Source organism: Actinia tenebrosa, unplaced genomic scaffold, assembly GCF_029948245.1.
Source record: "Actinia tenebrosa isolate PJP-AT-01 unplaced genomic scaffold, QUT_ActTen_1.0 PGA_scaffold6__47_contigs__length_16458017, whole genome shotgun sequence".
In the NCBI taxonomy this organism is placed as follows: domain Eukaryota; kingdom Metazoa; phylum Cnidaria; class Anthozoa; order Actiniaria; family Actiniidae; genus Actinia; species Actinia tenebrosa.
This window is the reverse complement of record NW_028292583.1, coordinates 7178048-7198546: the sequence shown is the minus strand read 5'-3', so window position 1 is coordinate 7198546 and position 20499 is coordinate 7178048. Positions and strand designations below refer to the sequence as shown.

The 20499-nt window shown below is 37.6% G+C and overlaps 2 protein-coding genes across 3 annotated transcripts; one reads left to right on the top strand and one right to left on the bottom strand.

Moving 5' to 3' along the window:
- The first annotated feature begins 213 nt into the window (after positions 1–213).
- LOC116291513 (ATP-binding cassette sub-family E member 1) lies at positions 214–15226 on the top strand. Of its 2 annotated transcripts, none has more exons than XM_089039450.1 (20): positions 214–412; positions 538–623; positions 1481–1578; positions 2532–2649; positions 2733–2822; positions 2951–2998; positions 3408–3477; positions 4738–4834; positions 5695–5784; positions 6687–6808; positions 7698–7792; positions 8634–8691; positions 8844–8915; positions 9604–9663; positions 10488–10657; positions 11440–11499; positions 12035–12117; positions 12610–12732; positions 13109–13220; positions 14541–15226. In XM_089039450.1, the coding sequence occupies exons 1-20, from the start codon at positions 280–282 to the stop codon at positions 14571–14573; spliced, it is 1818 nt and encodes a 605-aa protein (XP_088895576.1). In that variant the 5' UTR covers positions 214–279; the 3' UTR covers positions 14574–15226. The 2 variants fall into 2 exon arrangements, with proteins under 2 accessions (XP_088895576.1, XP_031554545.2); XM_031698685.2 differs by having other exon boundaries at positions 13665–15226.
- Positions 15130–20394, bottom strand: LOC116291512 (beta-alanine-activating enzyme). The gene is made up of 4 exons (XM_031698683.2): positions 19564–20394; positions 18811–19207; positions 17130–18521; positions 15130–16800 (listed from the first exon to the last, which is right to left on the bottom strand). Exons 1-4 carry the CDS (start codon positions 20383–20385, stop codon positions 15845–15847), a joined length of 3567 nt encoding a protein of 1188 aa, XP_031554543.2. The 5' UTR covers positions 20386–20394; the 3' UTR covers positions 15130–15844.
- Positions 20395–20499: the final 105 nt, after the last annotated feature.

Below are 20499 nucleotides of genomic sequence, written 5' to 3'. Positions count from 1 at the left end.
TACTAGAACCAACCGGAAGTGAACGGAAGTATGACAAATTTTATATCCGAAATTTTTTCTTCCCTTTTGTCTCTAAAAATGCAGAATAAAATCAAATAATAAGTTATTACTGAAAAATAAAAACATAAGGGGTTGTTTTTATTTAAAAAGAACTACGTAAAATTTTCCGCCATATCGAAAGGATGCGCGCGCAGTGGAGACCACATGGTCACGGGCGCCATTTTGAATCTTCCGGTAATTTCGAAATTCCGTAGTCGGTGAATTTTACTGCCCTTAACGATGGCTGGTATCAATAAAAACAACCAACAAACTCAAGATAAACTTACACGTATTGCCATTGTCAGTTCTGATAAATGTAAACCCAAAAGATGTCGACAAGAATGTAAGAAATCTTGTCCTGGCGTACGAATGGGTAAGTGAACGTATGAAGTGTGTGGCTCTAAAGAACACGTAAGCTTAGCATTTTGAAAGTTCTTTTTTTCCTTGCGTCTGTTTGAATGAGTATTTTTACTGTATTTATTTGTACGACTTGTTTAGGGAAACTGTGTATCGAAGTGAAAGAGGATTCAAAAATTGCTTACATTTCTGAAACCCTTTGTATTGGTTGTGGAATATGTGCCAAGGTATGACTAGTGATTTATTAAGCATTATTGTAGGGATATTTTAATATGTTTTTGGACATACGTGTTCCGTGATGTAGAATATTTTTTGTGCTTTACTAACGATGAAATTTACTTTGTATCATTCTTAGACCCCTGCCCCCCTCCCCCCTTCACGAAATGATTGTACCTTGATTTTACTACTTACGCCTTCGCAGCATCTGTATTAGAGTAGTTTTCCCATGACTGTGAAAAGCTCATTGCCGTAAGCGTGCAGTGCTGCGGCCATAATGTTTTCTAGAACTTCCATTGGCTGATTTTTTTCTCATGTGATGTGATTGTCTGCTGTACGGTTTCCTTGGCATGACTGTGTCCACGCCATGTTTATGTGATGTTTTGAGTATTTCATTGGATGGAGAATAAATTCTCATGCCGTGTGATTGGTCTGGCAAATGGCTTGCCACGTCATGACCATGTTCAAGCAGTGAACTTTTCACAGTCATACTAAAACTGCTCTATGCTAACCAGGAGTGAATTTCAAAATCGAGCATGTGGACAAGTTTTTTTTACACCACATGATAAGAACTTGACTGCATTTCGATCGAGAGATTAGAGGCAAGTGCACTGCATTTACACCACCCATTATTTCCCATATGACACCTACTACAACGAGTTGGCTAAGCACAAATCGTTCGTCAACTTGAGCCTCTATTCCAAATATATCAAAAAGATTACTACCATAAAAATTTTGACAACAAATGTCATGCTACCCTACCCCTTCCCCTTCTCCAGGTAGACATAAATCCTAGACTTCTGATTACCCCCTGTTCCTCTTTGAAATTTATAATTAAGATTCATAATTAGATTTATGATTATTTTAGAAATGCCCCTTTGAAGCTATCAGCATTATTAACTTGCCAAGTAACCTAGAAAAGGAAACTACCCATCGTTATGGTGCGAATTCCTTCAAACTGCACAGGTAAGTATCCCATTTATTCAGGGACACACTTGTACGAAAATTGTACATTTTCACACTCAAAAAAAGATCAAAATTTCATTTTTTTTGTTGAAATATTTTGCCCAGAATTGTTTAATCAATGATTGACTGAACATAACCTGGGACAGTACCAAACATTCCTTGAGCCCAGGTTTGAAAGGGGTTTATTGAAAGGGCGTGTAAATCTAAAATTTAATCAGATTTAGCACTCCATGGTAGAACAAAAACCTAACAGGTTTTCAGACCCACTTGATTTAACAGATCCAAAACAGTTTTCCGTGTTTTCTACTCTGATCAAAACACGCGGGATGTTGAGAGAACACGAGGGGAGCATAGGAAACCACGACGCGTAGCGGAGTGATTTCCAGGTTCTCGAGTGTTCTCCCAACATCCCAAGTGTTTTGATCAGAATATCAAACACAGAAAACTGTTTTTAATTTGTTTTATATAATAACAAACGTGCGAAAAGATGGAAGAAACCCAAAGCCTAAGTAATAGTAAATTTTTCCTATGTGCCGTCTTTTTCAAAACTGACCAATAAGCGCGCGCAATAGATTAAAATCTGACAGTTGCAATACACGCATGCGCTAAGATGACAATAGTGTGTTTTGATACTCTCATCAAACATGGTTTTTGACCAATCATAGCACGTGTAGAATCCCAATTATTTTATAAAAAGCTACCATTAAATCAAATTAGAATTTGAAAATTGATTTTAACTGAAAGAGGAAATTAGGAAACCAGAAAAACCAAAGAAAAACCCTCAAAGCAAAGCACTGAAAGCACAAAGCACCAACAAACTCTTTTCACATACACAAGCGCAACCAAGATTGTAAAATTCAAGAGCAATTATGATAGTTTTGCTCTAGGTTTTTGCACTTATATAGTTATGCTGCCAAACTAATATAATTATCATACCCCATTAATTGTTACAGACTTCCAATTCCTCGTCCTGGTGAAGTATTAGGACTTGTAGGTACTAATGGTATTGGGAAGTCTACAGCACTTAAAATCCTTGCAGGAAAGCAAAAGCCAAATTTAGGCCGATTCGATGTAAGTACCTTGAGCTCAGTGCTGTTGTTCCTGGCCAAATTTTATTGTTTCCAGTTACTTACATGGGTTTCCTATGTTTACAGAATCCTCCTGATTGGCAAGAAATCTTGCTTCATTTTAGAGGGTCTGAATTACAGAACTACTTTACCAAGATTCTTGAAGATGATTTGAAGGTCTGTATGTCTTGCATTTTTATTATTATTACTGTATCACAAGTAGCCAACATAATTGGAAATTCTCTCAAAACCTAAAATCACCAATGCAGGTCTTTAACTTCATATATTTGTTTACGTTTCCTCAGGCAATCATCAAGCCTCAATATGTTGATCAAATTCCTAAAGCTGTGAAGGTAAAAATAAATTTCTTGGGGATTGTAAACAAGGGACGTCTGAAAGGTGCATACATTTGATGTCTGACTGTGTACAGTGTTGAAAATTCTAGATTATCAGTCAGTGATGGGCATACTCATTTCTATATTGCATCTTATTGCTATTTTCATAAACATGCGAACTTGGTAGCTGCAAGCTTCATGTTAAAATTTGGTTTTTCACTGCCGTCACTTAAAACTGATCAGTTGATGCCTTTTTTTTTTTGACTGTCGTAGTGAAAAATCGAATCCCATTAAATCACTGAAAGCAAATCCAGTGGAAAGCAATCAGGCTGTCACAGACTGTCACTAATACTAAAGAATATATAAAATTACATACCAAGGTTAATACTAGCACATTTATCTGTTACTATGTGATCTGCTTGTGTAGGGGAGTGTGCAGTCAATCTTGGACAGGAAAGATGAAACAGAAAGTCAAATTGAAGTTTGTAAACAATTAGGTATGGTTAACTTGTGATTTGTTACTGCAACTTTCATAAACATGCAAACTCTGTGTCTGCAAGCTGAAATTTGGTTTTTGGCTGCCGCCAGTCAAAAATATGAAAGGTACTGTCTGATTAGGTTTGATTGACAGCAGCGAAAAACCAATTTTCAGCATGTAGCTAGTAGACACAGAGTTAGTATGTTTAGAAAAATTGCAGTAATGTTTTAAATATTGACATATGAAGATGTTGGTATACCTCAAGTCAATACTTAACAGCCAAATCTCAAAGTGATGGATGGTTTTTTTTTGGAGGATCAGTTATATATATATTTTTTCTTTAATCTCATCTCAAATCATACATACATGGAATCAGATTTACATCAAATACAACCATAGACCAAATGTGAAACCCACCCCAATGTGAGGCTAAATCCGCGAACGAAGCGATCCAGCGCGATCAGTGATTTTAAATCACGCAAGATACCCTCGTCCACAAGCCAAGCCCCACATGGATGGTATTATTTAAAATAAATTACTTTTAAAAAAGCAAATTTGGGGTGTGTGGTTCGTGACCATAAAAATCAGGGTGGCAAAGGTTTTCTGCATGATATTGCCAAAATAAGCTGTGTGATAGGTGATATTATGTGTGATAGGTCAAAAAAAGCTGTGTGATAGGTGATATTATGTGTGATAGGTCAAAAAAAGCTGTGTGATAGGTGATATTATGTGTGATAGGTCAAAATAAGCTGTGTGATAGGGGATATTATGTGTGATAGGTCAAAATAAGCTGTGTGATAGGGGATATTATGTGTGATAGGTCAAAATAAGCTGTGTGATAGGGGATATTATGTGTGTTAGGTCAAAATAAGCTGTGTGATAGGTGATATTATGTGTGATAGGTCAAAAAAAGCTGTGTGATACGGGATATTATGTGTGTAAGGTCAAAAAAAGCTGTGTGATGCATGATATTATGTGTGTAAGGTCAAAAAAAAAAACTGGGATGAATGATTTGGTTTAAAATTCAGTGATGAATAAATTATGTGGGATTAGGTGGAACAAGGAGGATTATGCAGATCGGCACTTGCGCATCCTGTCTGAAGTTAGTACTGTACTAAGTTTAATACCATTTGCTGTTAACACAATACTCATATGCCAATTTTAATGGAAGAAGAAAAACAGAGTACTACGGAATCCACCATTCTGTGTGGAAATATTGGAAACATAGAGTAACTGTAGTTCTTCTCAGTGACTTAATTATTATTGTTCCATTTAACAGATTTGTTAGCTGTACTAGATCGTAATGTTGATGAACTGTCTGGTGGAGAACTGCAGCGTTTTGCTTGTGCAGTTGTGTGCATCCAACAAGCGAATGTGTAAGAACTAGAATTTTTATTTAGACTTGGTGGTTGTGTGACATTTATTTATTTATTTACTGTTTAAACTATAGCAAAATACGCTGTTTGCATGATAGTATCATTTTAAGGTAGTATGTAGCATCCAGCCATGACAGCGTAAGAAAATCATTTAAAAAGGGATTCTGGTAGTTAGTAGTGAATGATTCTATAAGGCCAAACAAAAAATAAATAAATAAGTGTGTTTCCTGTTGGGAGACCGACCCTAATTTTCTTTCAGATTTTTGCCCACCCTATTATTTTTTTCGTTCCCAAATGCACCACAGGGTTACCAGTGCAGTTCCCAATGCACTGCAGTTAAATTAATAAGTTGTTACAGTATGTAAAGGTACATGAGGAACCTAACCCTAGTTTAGGAATTAATTTAAGGTACAGCATGTAGCAATGAAAATGCCTGTAAAGTCATGTCCTAGATTATCGTACCACTTTCATTCTTCACTATCTCTCTTCTCATTGGCCAAGAACCACCCCTTAGTCAATCCATGATATCATGTGAACTCGACATGATAAATAATGTAATATCTGTAGGTTTTCCTGCAGATATTACATTTGTCATGTCAAGTTCATTCAAGGTCACAATGGGTATTGAATTATGTTTGGTTTGTTTAACACAATTAAATTTTTATTCTTAGTTTACAAAATGTATAATAAAACATTATTATTGAATCCAGTTTTCACATGATAACGTGAATTATAAAGACCTTGGCCGGTTGAACTGCTTCAGCCTACAGATAATTTTTGACATCACTCTCAACTACATCCAATAAGTGTAATGTTTGCCATGGTTTTAACTAAATGTTTTTATATTAATTCTATTTTAGTTACATGTTTGACGAGCCCTCAAGTTACTTGGATGTAAAGCAGCGTCTTAATGCCGCTAAGACAATTCGCACTTTGTTGACCAACGACAGGTCAGTTTCTTCTATCTGTGTGTAATTATTCACCAACTGGCCCCTAGATTGCACATGTTGTACTTGATGTTACTGTCACCATAAAGTATACACATGTTCAACTGTTGACAAATTTAGTGAAACTCCTCCATAGTTGATCGACTTTATTTGACTTGATTCCTTGCTACTTATCCTATCACAGAGGCTTTGCACCATCACGTATGTGATGGCAGCCATGACAGGAGGCACAACAATATAATCTTTCACCCCTTGGAAACTGAATTCTTTCTCAAATCAGATTAGACCAGATTCAATTATTATTGTTGATCCTGCCTACTGTCATGGGTGCTGTCAGATGATGGTGCAAAGCCTCTATATTTTTTATAATATTATAGTGTTTCAACTTTGTTTAAAATGGTACCTTTAAAGTAGTTTTTCAAGAAGGCTGAATAATGTAATAATGTAAGCTCGGAGCAGGAATATGAAAAAAAAATCAAAACAAAATGAAAAAATGAAAAATGAAAATGAAAACAAAAAAGTAGTAAAATGTAATTCCTGTTAATCAAAGTGATAGACTGTACATTTGTAGTACAATATTCAAAGACAATATGACTGTAATGCCAATGCACCACATGCAATCTACTGTAGGGGTATAATGGTAATGATAATTATCTAATGCTGAATATTCTAAATTTTTAAATACAAATTTTAGCAATTTTTTTCTTGTACAAACTAGTTATATAATAGATAATGTATCATTAATTTTGTACTTGAGCCTCAAGAATTTCGAATTCAAGTTATTCTCAATCTTTAAATGCAGATTTTGGCAATCTTTTGATGGTGCAAATTAGTTTTATGATTACAGTATGTACCATTTGCACTTCATCCTGGCCTCAAGAAATTCAATTTTTTTCTTCTCAAAGGTACATCATTGTTGTTGAGCATGACTTGAGTGTCCTTGACTACTTGTCTGACTACATCTGCTGTTTGTATGGAATGCCTGGAGCTTATGGTGTTGTCACTATGCCTTTCAGTGTTAGAGAAGGTAAGATCTTCAGAGACCTCTTACAACCAATTCCATTGCTACACTTCCTCACTAGACACAAGTCTAGACTTCTGAGCTGGCAATAGCCTTCTGTCAATAATAAACCTGATGAAGTCATCCTCATAGTATTCGAGTGGTCTTTATATAAAGATCACATGTGTCTTTATATAAAATCACTTGAATACTAATGAAGAGGACTTTATCGGTTATAAAGGTTCATGCATGTGACGTGTATGGTGGCTCCAATTGGACCATAAGCTTATGAATTATTAATGAGTGTTTTAAATATATGATAATCATCATCATCCTTTATGCCTGTGCAGCATGTAGGGCCAACACCAAGGACAAATATCTGTTAATAATATCCCAAAATTGGCACTTGCCCTCTTGACCAGCAATATTGACTAGTCACATGTTAATTATCAGTCTGATGTGTCTAGACTTGAGGACTGGCCATTGAGCAGCCATTGTTTTTAGCCATGAGCAAGAATGACATCCTGATCTACAAGTCAAGAATCTTGCAATAACTCCTAAACATAGCCACACTATTGTAGTAATATCATATTATGCAACACAGTATGTTGGGTTTGCCTTGTAAGCAATCAAATTTTAAGTATCATTAATGTATCAGGGTTCAACATAACAGTTGGTAAACGTGTCCAGCCAAACACCTCTCAAGCTGGTTCTTTTGACCAGCTATTTCCTATCCCAATGTGGCTTGACTTGATGACTGGTTTTGAGAAGCCATTACTTTTAGGCCTGCTTACTTAGTAAAGTCTGTTAGTCCAAATCCATGAATTCCTTGATAATAAATTTTGTTATGGTTAATAGTAGTGATTATATTCATGAAGTATATGAAATAAATGTATGTTTGATTCATCTTCTTCAGGTATCAATATCTTCTTGGATGGATTTGTTCCAACTGAAAATTTAAGGTTCAGAGAAACTTCACTGGTCTTCAAAGTATCTGAGACTGCAGACAAGGTAACAAAAGAAATATAAATCCTCTTTTCCATGCAGGAATATATGGTAAATAATAATAATAGTAGATTTACTTCGAGTGGAAAATGTGAATGTACTCTGTACGTGTGATTAGCAGATGGTTCACAGTGTGAGCCGATCAAAAAAAAGATTTAAACCATTGATTTCTGTAGTGTTAAGAGCGCTTGCCTCTTATTAAGACAAGTCAGGTTTGATTCCTGGATTTGATGTCTTTATATATGAGTAGAATGGTTTGTTGGTTCTCTCCTATGCTTCAAGGGTTTCATCCCTCCAAGGGTTTATGTCCAGGTTCTCTCCTGTGCTTCAAGGGTTTCATCCCTCCAAGGGTTGATGTCCAGGTTTTCATCCCTCCACAAAAATTGTTTTCTAAATTCCAATTGGAATTTAGTGAATAAAGAGCAACTCTTGAGAAATGCTGCTGTTAAATCCTATTTATTTATTTATTTTTATTCTATTTATTTATTCATTCATTCGCCCATTCATTTATTCCTTCATTTCTCTCTTTACATATTTATTTTTTCATTTTATTTTATTTAATAAATATATTTGTTTTATGTATGTTGTTAACGTAAAGCACTTTAGAATATTGTATGTAATGCGCTATATAAATAATAAAGTTATCATTATTATTTAATATATATATTTACATATACATTTTATATTATATTTTATATTAGTTTTATATATTTCTTAAGGACTAGTGCATGTGCGTATTTTAAACGAGTATGTGAAATGCTCTTACAGTAGGCGTTATGTGGATAAATAAACTATTATTATTATTATTTATTTATCTATTTATTTATTATTTATTTTCATTGTGTAGGAAGAGGAAATCAAGAGAGTGCGTCGGTATGCCTACCCATCTATGTACAAAAAATTGAGTAAGTTTTCTGTATTTATAAAGAATGATCCAAATCAATATAATTTTAAATAATGCTAATTGTGTTTTTTAAAAAAGCCTTGATTTTACCCATGCTAATATTTAATATTTATGATTCCCTAATCATTTTCATTTTATTTTCCATGATATCAGAGGATTTCCAGTTGAACATTGATGCAGGAGAATTCACTGATTCTGAAATCATTGTAATGTTGGGAGAAAATGGTATGGAAATGACAAATTGGTTTATCAGCCTTCTTGCATTAATAGAGGAAAAAACAACCTTTTTGATGGGTGGGGTAGATGATTACAATCTTGCTAGTGGTTGGGGTAAAGTGGTACAATATTAATGATGGGTGTGGTAAAGCGGTACAATATTGATGATTGAGATAAAGTGGTACGATCATATTTTTTAGGGTAGAGGGGGAAAATCTTGATGATGGGGGGAGTTAAGGGGTACAATCTTGATGATGGGTGGGTTAAAGGGGTACGATCTTGATGATGGGTGGGTTAAAGGGGTACGATCTTGATGATGGGTGGGTTAAAGGGGTACGATCTTGATGATGGGTGGGTTAAAGGGGTACAATCTTGATGATGGGTGGGTTAAAGGGGTACAATCTTGATGATGGGTGGGTTAAAGGGGTACGATCTTGATGATGGGTGGGTTAAAGGGGTACGATCTTGATGATGGGTGGGTTAAAGGGGTACAATCTTGATGATGGGTGGGTTAAAGGGGTACGATCTTGATGATGGGTGGGTTAGAGGGGTACGATCTTGATGATGGGTTGAGTAAAAGGGTACAATCTTGATGTTTAGTGGGGTTGGGGGTGTACAATCTTGATAATGGATGGGGTACAGGGGATACAACAATTGAGCATAATGACCAATTTTGCTTGTTATTTTTGATGTTTAGGGACTGGAAAGACCACATTCATTAGAATGCTTGCTGGAAAGTTGGCTCCTGATAATGATAGTAGGTGGTTTAAAACTGACCAATCAGATAACGGTAAACTAGACAGAAATTGAACTGATAACAGTGTCAGACAATCAGATTATCACGTTCTCATGCTCTTATTATATTGATGCGCTATCTGATTGGCCAGTTGAAAATATTGAAGTGAATGTCACAATATGATTGGTTAATGATACTAATTCATCATTGTTGTCGAGGTTGGAGTATCAGCACAGTAATGATTATGATTTATATAGCACACTTTCTATGTAAATACTCAAAGGCGTTTACGATCATGAGGTGGTTAATATTAGGTGAGGCACTGAGGGTGATCACGCCCAGGGTTTCTAATGTCCTCAGTGGTTCTTGTACTTCCCTCTGATATTGGTTAGTAGTGATGAAGTGTGGCGAGGGGGGACTGCCATTTAAAGGGGTTATCCAAGCCACATCCAGGCCTAACCATTTGTACAGTAGATGTAATTACAAAGGCAGCACTTTCTCCTCAAGTATTTTAAGACCCTGTAGTGTTGATCTGGCCATCAAGGCTTGAACCTCTCAAACAACATTCAGATGCTCGACCAACTGAGCCAACCATGTGGTAGTAAATGACTTCTTGTTTATTTCAGTGCTTGTTTTTATCTCATTTAATGACACCTACATACAAAAACCCCTTAATTTAATTCAAACTGGTTAGAGCCATTACATTGCTTTCAGGTCGGCTCCATTAAGCTTGGCTTCTGCTGTACTTGTGGTGATGATTAGCGATATATACTTAGTTAGTAAACTTAGCTATGCTAAGATTAAACCTCTTGAGTTTAATAAAGCAAATCATTTTCTTTCAACAGAGGAAGTGCCCTTACTGAATGTCAGCTACAAACCTCAAAAAATCAGTCCAAAATCAAGTGGTACAGTCCGACAGCTCTTACACACCAAGATCAGGGATTCGTATATTCACCCACAGTTCATTGCAGACGTGATCAAGCCACTGCAGGTTGAGAGTATCATGGACCAGGAGGTAAAGTGCACCTTTTTCTCTTTATACAGAATATTGAAACATGTAATAGGCCACTTTAGGAACGAGTATATAGAAGTTATTGATAATTAATCTCATTTTTAAAATATTTCCATGACGAGAAAGAGCATATCAAAAGTAACAGGTTTCTGTAGTATGGCTTTGATTGGGTAAGTAACAGCTAAACTATAAGCAATCAAAAACATCAAAAATTACAAAGAAATGTGTTTGCTAGGGACAAGCGTCCCCAGTAACTATACATTCTTTGTAATAACTTTTGAGATGTTTGGGAGGTTGCTACACGAAAGGTATGAAACCCAAAATCTTGAAAATCTAGAAATTCACTAATTTTGATGTAGTCTTTCTTGTCAAAGTGTACAAGTGTCAAAGTCAATTTTTTAACTAGGTTAATTCTAAAAACTCGTTCCAAGTGGCCAATGGTGGCATAGCAGTAAAATGTTCCCCTTGCACCCTTTTTTGAACTAAAGGTTTCAAAAGATTACTGCTGGGCCCAGTTGTTCAAAGCCTGATTAGTGCTAATCCTGGGTTAACTCTTAATAAGACCTATAGAGTTAATTCTGGATTAGCGCTGATCCAGCTTGGAGCAACCTGGCCCTGTTGTTTTGTGACTGGTGACTGTTACCTACAAAAGCATCCTCCATAAGTTTTACTTTAATTCTTATCCTTTGCTCTTATTATTTTTCAAGTCCAAAGGGGTATGGTTATACAGCCAATCACCCCCTCAATCGCCCTTCTACTAATGAATTCGAACCGTAAACTTTCAGGTTCTCAACTTGTCTGGTGGTGAGCTGCAGCGTGTTGCACTTACCATTTGTCTTGGAAAGGTAATATGTCATTAACATGGATAAAAATGATATCTTGAAAATTGATGTAGGCAACTTGTATTGATATTTTGAGAGGGGAGGGGAGGGTGAAGAAAGGAGGGTAGTGACTTTTGTCCATCAATAATAAGAAAATGGACCCTGGGAAAGTAAGTGTGCATGTGTCCATACCCGTATTTACTGGTTTAAGCACCGCAGCGCTTATTACTTTTTTGGGTTTCTTATGCTGCGTTAATTCAGGGGCGGCATTTATTCGAGGGTGGCGCTTATTGCATTCATGATTTGTAAACAATTATTAATACAGGTGGCGCTTATTTAGGGGCGGTGATTATTAATAATTTTGGTCCTGGGTTGGGTGCTTATTTGAGGGCGGCGTTTAATCAGGGGCAGCGCTTAAACCAGTTTCAATGGTACATCATCAATGGGAAGGGTAGGGCATATATTTTATCCTTATAAATTAGGGGTAGCTATGTCAATTTCCTCCACTTCAGACTGCTAGATCCCATTGGTACTAACAGTAATATAATATTTTTTACAGCCTGCTGATGTGTATTTGATTGATGAACCCTCTGCCTACCTTGACTCTGAACAACGTTTAATGGCAGCCAAAGTCATCAAACGGTGAGCACAAAAATAGACCTCATTCAGTAAATACCACTGTGTTCCTTGACTACAGGCCCATTTGCACAGGTTTAGCCTTGCTTAATAGCAAATATATTCATCAAGCTGCACATTATTAATATAGTTGACTCCTGGATCAAGATGCCTCTTGTATCGCCAAAGCAGTCTATGGCATTCACATTGCTTATATTGCATTTCGGGCTTGATATGAAACATGCATTAAACCCTTTACCAACCCTTTTTTTAAATAGCTGTATACTGGATAGTGACCAAGATCCTATCTAACCTTTCCTTTGTATTTCTTTGTATTTGGTTTTTCCTTGCCTACCTTGTTCTCATTGGTTTCTTTTGTCTTATTCTCATTATATAAACACTCCTTTTTACCACCTTTCTCTTTTACTCCAACGAAGGACTATCGTCCAAAACATCAGTAAGTTTTTTCATCTTTTCACGGTGTATAATTTACCCTTTTATCATTACTTTGTATTCCAGGTTTATCCTGCATGCCAAGAAGACAGGGTTTGTGGTTGAGCACGATTTCATCATGGCTACATACCTTGCAGATCGTGTGATTGTTTTTGAGGGAACACCATCAGTCAAAACAATGGCTAACACGTATGTACATAATGTTGATACAAACCTTATTTCTCAGATACCCACTCTTGTTTGGTTAAATGCAGTGTTTGTGAGATGTTGGAAGCTTTGGTTGTGAAGTCCACTCACTAATCAACCATTAAAACATAGAAGTATGGAATTTTTTCCAATTCTTGATTAATGCTAATCTAAATTTGGTTATCAAGGGTGGTGTAGCAAACTGGTGTAGCAGTAGCTAGTGTAATTCTCCCTCACCTTCAGTGTCTTGGTTGGATTCTTGAACTAATAAATAGATACAGTAGATAGTGTACCATGTGACATGTGTTCATCATCATATTTATTTCAAACTATAAATATAGACATTGTGTGAATGACAACCATCTTTTCTCCACTTCAGTCCCCAGTCATTGTTAACTGGTATGAACAGATTCTTGGAATCCCTAGAAATCACATTCAGACGAGATCCAACTAACTTCAGGCCTCGAATCAACAAGCTCCATTCAGTCAAGGTAATGTTCATTTATTCAGTCGAAATACTTAGTTAGCTAACTTTACTATATATAATTACCTTTAGTAAAGGGAAAACAATGCTGGCATTGTAGATTTCTTATCGAAGCCTGCTATAAAGGGCACAGTATTTCACTATCCAAACTGATTTTAGGCCAGTAAATAATTTTTCGCATTTACTTTTCCACTAGTTTTTCAATTTTGTTGTTTAGCAATCCAATATCCCAGAATACAAGAATGTGGTCAAAGATAGAAAATATCCAATCAGAACACACAATTTTTAGTACACCAGACCGAAAAAAATAAATGGCACAAATTCCATTTAAAAATGGGGGATTTCTTTCATATTAAGCATAGCTAGCCTTTTTTCGCACCCTTCTTCATACCTCCCCTTCCCTCATTCATTTACTCACAGGTCCCTGACTTCTAATTCTTTTCTCCTGTAGGATGTGGAACAAAAACGGGGTGGGAACTTTTTCTTTCTTGAAGACTGAGGCTTGCTAAGCGCAACACCAAAGAACTTCAATGCATTCACATCAGGTCGCCAGGTCACATGTCAGTCCAGCTGGTTTGGAGAGACTTACAGTACATCTTCATCTTCGGCCTCAGGCTTCATGAAAGAGAGACGGCAATGTTTAGGGTTCTTTGGTGCAGCATGTGATAATACTGATTCGTGTGTATGTTTGTGTGTGTCGGTTAAACTTGGTTTTGTTTTTGATTTTTTGTGGCAATAATCTGATTTTTTATTCTGTAGTTGGTAATAATTTCTTTCCTTGATTAATTATCTTGCTTCTGTCATCCAGTCTTTTTCCTAGTCAAAAACTTGGCTGGTAGAGAGATTTCATATCATGAATGCAAACCTTCACCATGGTCTGTTTGTAGTTAACAGTTATCATTCTGCTGCACCAAAAAACCATCCAGTAGGTTTTATAGCCCTATTCTCAATACCCCAGCTTTGGGTTTCTTTTGGTCAGACTGGGCGTGTCTTCTACACTGAAGACGCTTGCCCTGGCCAGTATATTATGCCAATGGTATAATACAAAGTCAAACTCTGGGACGAAGAGACTTGTCTACGTAAGAAAAGACATTCCCTCCAACACATCACATGCTCTTTTTCGCTATAATTTTCGATGGAAATTGGAAGTAATTTGATATGGCAAACTGACAAACGATAAAATTAATCTAGCAATTTCAAAGCTATTTTTTTTTAAATTAAGTAGAATTGTATATGAGATATGAACCCAAAAGATGTCCATGCATGACATCCAACAGAGGTAGACCACGTGACTTGTTGGTGTATATAACCTATTGTATATAAACAGAACCATCTCTTTACTGACGGCCCCATTAGATGAAGATGAGAAAGAAACCTTGCCAAATTTGGATTTCTTCAGAATGGCAATGACTCAAAGGAAAAGTACAGATGACAACTTATTCCAAGAAAATGTTGGACTATGTTAACAAAACTCGAAATGATCGAGCAGGAAACTTAATTATGAACAAATATTAATAGTAAAACCGCTATTAGCGGCCACCTTCAGGGAATTGTCAAGTGGCCGGTAAAAAGAGGTGAATCACGATCCTACTACACGCCTTCCTTTATAAGAGGGATTTTCCCTAGACAGTGAAACAGTTTCTAGAATAAAACAATGAAAGTACAGAGGAAAATCCAGGGGTGGTAAAATAGATGACAAGTCACCGCCCTTTTTAAAAAAAATTTCAGTATATTCCTCGCATTCCTGGTAAAACTTTGTAATAGTTTCCCCCTTCTAGGAATCCTGGATCCGCCCTTGAAATAAGATTTATTAACCCTCTATTAGTTTACTAACTAGTTTAGTTAAGTGATTCAGTCTACGGTCTGGGGAAAGCCACCCTCGTGCTCCAACTGCGGATAGGACTAAAGATAGAAAATTGTATTATTTATCACTTTATGTTTAAAATATAAGTTGCTTCAATAAGTTTTATCACAATTGATTTGAATAAAGCCACGAGTATTAATGTAATAAAACGGTTTGCAAGTGTGGGTTGAACTTACAATGGTATTCATTTTTAATGTTATCAGTGTGATGAAAGTCTGCTTGAAATTTTCATGAATTATCATATGAATGATAACAATAATGAAATAATAATAAGTTGAATGATATCGGTTTGACGACAGCTTCAAATCTTCATGAAATAAAGGTTCACGTTGGGCTTGCCAGGTTCGCAGGAAAACAGCAATGGAAAAGAATATCCAGCCCAGGTGAAATCTCAGTAATTAGAAGTTCTTGGAAGCGGGTACCGCAAACCTCAAACTGCAGTTCGACGTCAGGCGTTTCCCGTCAAGCTTTCGACCTTCAGCAAGTCGTCATAACGAAGTTGTTGCTGGAAGGGTCGCCATATAGAATTTCATTGTTGCTGAGTGTTCATTCTCCGTGTTTCTGGGCCTAATCCCTAGCGGTAAACCTAATCCTAGAGGTCTCTCATCTGCTGTGACTGCCTTCTGAAAGTCTAACTGCAAAATAGGATTGGTTTACGCTCCTGACCACGTGCACTGACCTCAATGTAATAATTAATGGCTGCCCACACAACTGTAACATCAGTGGATTATTAGATGGTCCGGGAGTTATTATTTGAGTGTTGTTACTCAGTTTATTGTCAAACAATACAAAAAATCATCTCTACAACCAACCAAAATATCGTTACCAACTAAGATTGGTGAAGAGAACACCTGACCAGGGAAGGACCAAGACGAAACAAGATGACCTTCATCCAAGGAAAGGCAGTAGATCGTACCCTGAATAGAACAGACTACTACGACGGGGTCATTACGAGAGGACATCACACCCCTTCCTTCAATCGTAGATCCAGAAGTGTTTCGAGCGTGTTCTGATGACATCTTAATGTCAGGAATGTCCATTTGCAAGTGTGACGAACAGTTCATGATTTTATCAGTGACCTCGGAAGGTTTCTTCAATTCTCGGACAACTGGTGCAACGAACGGCGTGGAGTAGACCTGAGAATCTGTTTTGAACTTCCATCTCATTTCACCAGAATCTGAGAGGCAATAAACAAACCCATCATGAGAACCGAACAAGACGTAGCCTTTGCTTTCATTCGCTACAGAAGACCAAAACATTGTCGGTGAACTAAATACAGGATCTCCTGTCTTGAATTCCCATAGGGGTTTTCTATCGAGATCACAGCAGTAAACTATTCCATTGACGCATGCGTAAACTACTGCCTGAGACGTAGCTAGAGGCGATGAAAAGATAGGCTGAGGGCACTGCTTGCTCCATTTAATTGATTGCGTTGAAGCGTCCACACAGAAAAGTCGTCCCCCTAAGGTACCAATGAATACCAAGTGAGGATTATGCAGTATCCAAGGCGAGCTGAAGCAAGAACTGCCACAATCAATAGAAGCGATACAATCCCTTTGATTGACATCAAGCGCGTACAGATGGTGGTCATGTGATCCGATCCATACCAGCCTCGTGGAGGGGTCCACACAGGGGGAGCTTTTTACTGGCCCACTAGTTTGATATGTCCAGACAACGTGTCCGTTGCTACGGTTTAGTACGTAAACCTTGCCATCGTAACATCCTTGAACGGGAAAAGAATACAATAGTTTATATCCACTCTAATCTAGTAACAAAGACATCAGTAACTCGACACAGTAACATCTAGTTATTGATATAATATCTAGGTTGGACTCCAAAAGAAATCCTCGAATCAAAGAAAAGATTACCCGAAAGGACCCAGAACCCAGGACCCAGGACCCAGGACCCTATAGGCGGAAGGCGTTTGCATCAGCACCGATACGTCACTCTTGCTGTCCGTCATTCCTCCCCCGCCCCCTCCCTCCCTCTCTTCTTCCCTCCCTCCCTCCTTCACAAAGTCTGCATTTTATCGATAGATAAGCCAGTACTCACCTACAATGACATAAAGACCACATTTTGATAATGCAGCTGACGACTCTAGCCTGTCACCAAGACATGTTTCCCACAAAATCATACCACTAGCTAGATAAACTGCCTTGAGCACATGAGCATGGGATCCCAAATACACGACCGCCAAGTCCTTATCGTTCGTACCGACCACCAGAGGAGAAGCATCTATGCATTTATGGAAGTTGGTTTTCCACTTTAAAGATAAGCTAGCCTCGAGAGCCCCTTGGGAATGCTCTACGCCACCGTGTATTCCGGATGCCGTGCAAGATGAGCAAGTTGTCGCACGCATGCCTCGTTGAATGGAACAAAAACAACTAAAATTGCCAGTAGCAGCCTCTGTTGGATGTGTATGCTTACCATTATCTTCGATCTTTCTCCTCTTAAGCGAAACTGACGTTTTCACCTCTCTGTCATCATTGTTCTTGGATGGCTTTGAAGTTATTCCAATCCGTGTACAAAACTCGGATGAATTTTCATTTTCATCTGCAGAAGCCAAATGAAAATCGCCTTGACTAGCACTGGTATTCTCCACCATGTTTTCACCAATCGTTCCCTCACGATTGCAGCTTTTATCCGCAACTCTTGCCTTGATATACGCGCAGAGTTTTCCAAACGAGCTGTTTAAAATAACATCAACAAGTTCTGATAGTTCTTCATCTCGTGATCCTACATCCTGATGAAACCATGTTTTGATTTCGTTAGCAACTCTCAATGCAGCAAGCGAAGATCCACCATGTTCAACAAACATGTCTTCGCTTTCCACTTGTGGCGGCATGTCTAGGGTAGAACGATTAGTATTCGCTTGATCCCCTTGTTCTCCTGGTCCGTAAACACCTCTCTTTGAAGAAGCCACAGTAGAATCGTCTTCCAGCGTAATTCCATTCAACCATATATTTTTCAGAATTTCCTCAACTGATTCCCCTAAACTTAAATTTTTTTCTTCTCGACAATTTTTAAGCAAAGCCCTCGTGTCGACTTTCCCGTGCGAAGTCAAAGGTATTGTGCTTACAATGCCGACATAATCAGGGCAAGCATAAGGAGGGAAAGCTTCGCGAAGCTCCCTTTTTAACGACGTTAGGAACGGTCTTTCGTTGTACGAAGTTTCTGGTTTCACAAACAGATATATTTCATTTTGTGGAGCATCTGACAAAGTATCTGCCACAGCACAAAATATAAAGTCAGGAAAGGCCTTAGAAAGGCTTCGCTCCAACCAATCTAGACTTATGTTTTTGGCTTGTCTCTTAATGCTTCTGTTCTTGCGTCCAATAAACCATAGTTTGTTTTCTTCGATGTAACCAAGATCAGCAGTTGATCGCATGGTACCTGGATGGAAGGAAGTTTCGTTGCCAAGGTAACAGACTCTGTTTCGTCCACCTTGTAAAGAAAGTAAAAAAAGGATAAGCAAAAAATCTGCACCAGCACTACTAAGCTGGCTTTTATACTGGTACGGCTAACATGTTAGCTACAGATACTGTATATAGATTAAGATTAATGGTGCTCTAATACAAGTTGAGACAAAATCGTACTATCCCAACTGACTAGCATTGCATGAAGTGATGCTTTTGTTGGTAAAAATACATGCTGTATCCTGTTGTGTTTAAAAAGATCTGTGATCTCTCTTCTTATCATTTTCTGCAATAGTGTAACCAAGCAATAGCCTTACCAATAAATATACAGCCAACTCCTTCATCTATCTTTAATCCATTCTCATCCCTCACTTCAAGGATAGTGTCCTCTAAAGGGAAGCCCAGTGGTACACTGTCCTCATTAATATCCATCACTTCATCTTCAACTACGACCCTCTTTCTAGAACCAATTGTGTCCTTATCGTTCAATTCTTTATCTGTTATTTCAAAACATGAAGCCCAACTTGAAACTTCAGTTATACCATACAGATTGAACAGCCTTGTTTCACAATTGTGATGCTTCCACTTTTGTAGGACAGAAAGTGTAGGACAAGACTCGCCACCAAAAGCTAGAATTCTCAACGGAGATTGTTGTCCAAGGATGTTCCTTCTTATTCTTTCCTGGCCAATTAAGTACATAAGATATGGTGTTGGCTGAATAAAACAAAAAAGGCACCAAACGATAAATTAAGTGAGTTTTGAAAATGCCCAAAAACCAAGAGCTAGTAAAGACACTTTAATATCCAGGAACAGAAATTCCCCTCACCCCTTCCACACCACCAGTGGCCTATGTCTAGCGTGCGTACCAGATTTGGAGGGGGAGCACAGGCATTTTAGAGCAAAAATTCCTGCCAAATCCATAGGTGGTCGAACAAAACCGAGGAAAAAGGAAAATTTATGGTTTTTAGTCAAAATTATGGGGGCAACCACACTACCCACCTCTTTTGATAAAGTTATCTTTTAAAGCATATGGAGCTCCAGACTTTACTGAAATTGCTCAAAGTACTCACCTGAAATAAAGAAATCTTCAAATCATCAAACAGTATCTGGCAAAGTTTTCCAGTCTGCAGCTTGAAAGCATCTGATACAACCACAGCTCGACCCCCAGAGGACAGAGCAAGAAAAACTTGCACGATGAATGGATCAAAAGTATAAGGTGAAACAACAGCTACAGAATCTTTATCAGTCATTCCAAATATTTTAGCCAAGCTAGTTATATTGGGAACAATACAGGCATGTGGAACTTTGACTACTGTTGGGCTCCCTGTGGTTCCAGACGTTTGCATGACATAACCCAAAGACTGTTCATAATCAGGTGAAACAATTGGCTCATTTGCTACAGCAACTACAAAGCCATTCAATTTGAGAACCTCACACTCAGTGATCAGTCTGAAGGTTTTATTTGAACCCTCTAACAGCCTGAGAACTTGATTAAATTTTTCAAGCAAATCCACGTTCACTACCACAACATTAACACCAGAAGTTTCAATAAATTGCTTTACCATTTTAACAGGCCAGTCCAAACCAATAGGTGCAAAGGCTGCTGGAATTCGTAAAACTCCAATCATACAAGCTATAAAACCAAGCATTATCCTGGTATATATTCCAACAACAGTGTTCTGGAGTTTGCAAAACGTTTTGAGGTAGGATGAGATTTGAAGAGCTTTCTTGTCTACTTCCTGATAAGTTAGATCTTCTTGTTTAAGTTCATTAATATATGTCACAGCTAGGTTATCGGGGAATACAAGAGCTGCTTGACTGAACATTTCGTCCAAAGATATGGTACTTTTTGGAGAGAACATTTTTTTAGGAACTTTCTCTATCTCCGCCATCTGACTTTAGCTCATACCACAGGAACCCCGATTTTCTTTTTTCTAAAAATCAATAATATCGCTAAATTGTTGTATGAAAGAGTGAATGCCGTTCTTTTTGCTTTTTGTGTTAGA

Excerpts from the sequence above, each read along its gene's own strand:
- LOC116291512 (XM_031698683.2), bottom strand. The coding sequence starts at position 20,385 with ATGGCGGAGATAGAGAAAGTTCCTAAAAAAATGTTCTCTCCAAAAAGT. Across the intron at positions 19,208-19,563 it reads TGAAGATTTCTTTATTTCAG|CCAACACCATATCTTATGTA; the intron begins GTGAGTACTTTG and ends TGTTTTATTCAG. Across the intron at positions 18,522-18,810 it reads AGTTGGCTGTATATTTATTG|GTGGACGAAACAGAGTCTGT; the intron begins GTAAGGCTATTG and ends TTTCTTTACAAG.
- LOC116291513 (XM_031698685.2), top strand. The coding sequence starts at position 280 with ATGGCTGGTATCAATAAAAACAACCAACAAACTCAAGATAAACTTACA. Across the intron at positions 624-1,480 it reads GTTGTGGAATATGTGCCAAG|AAATGCCCCTTTGAAGCTAT; the intron begins GTATGACTAGTG and ends TGATTATTTTAG. Across the intron at positions 8,916-9,603 it reads TGTAATGTTGGGAGAAAATG|GGACTGGAAAGACCACATTC; the intron begins GTATGGAAATGA and ends TTTGATGTTTAG.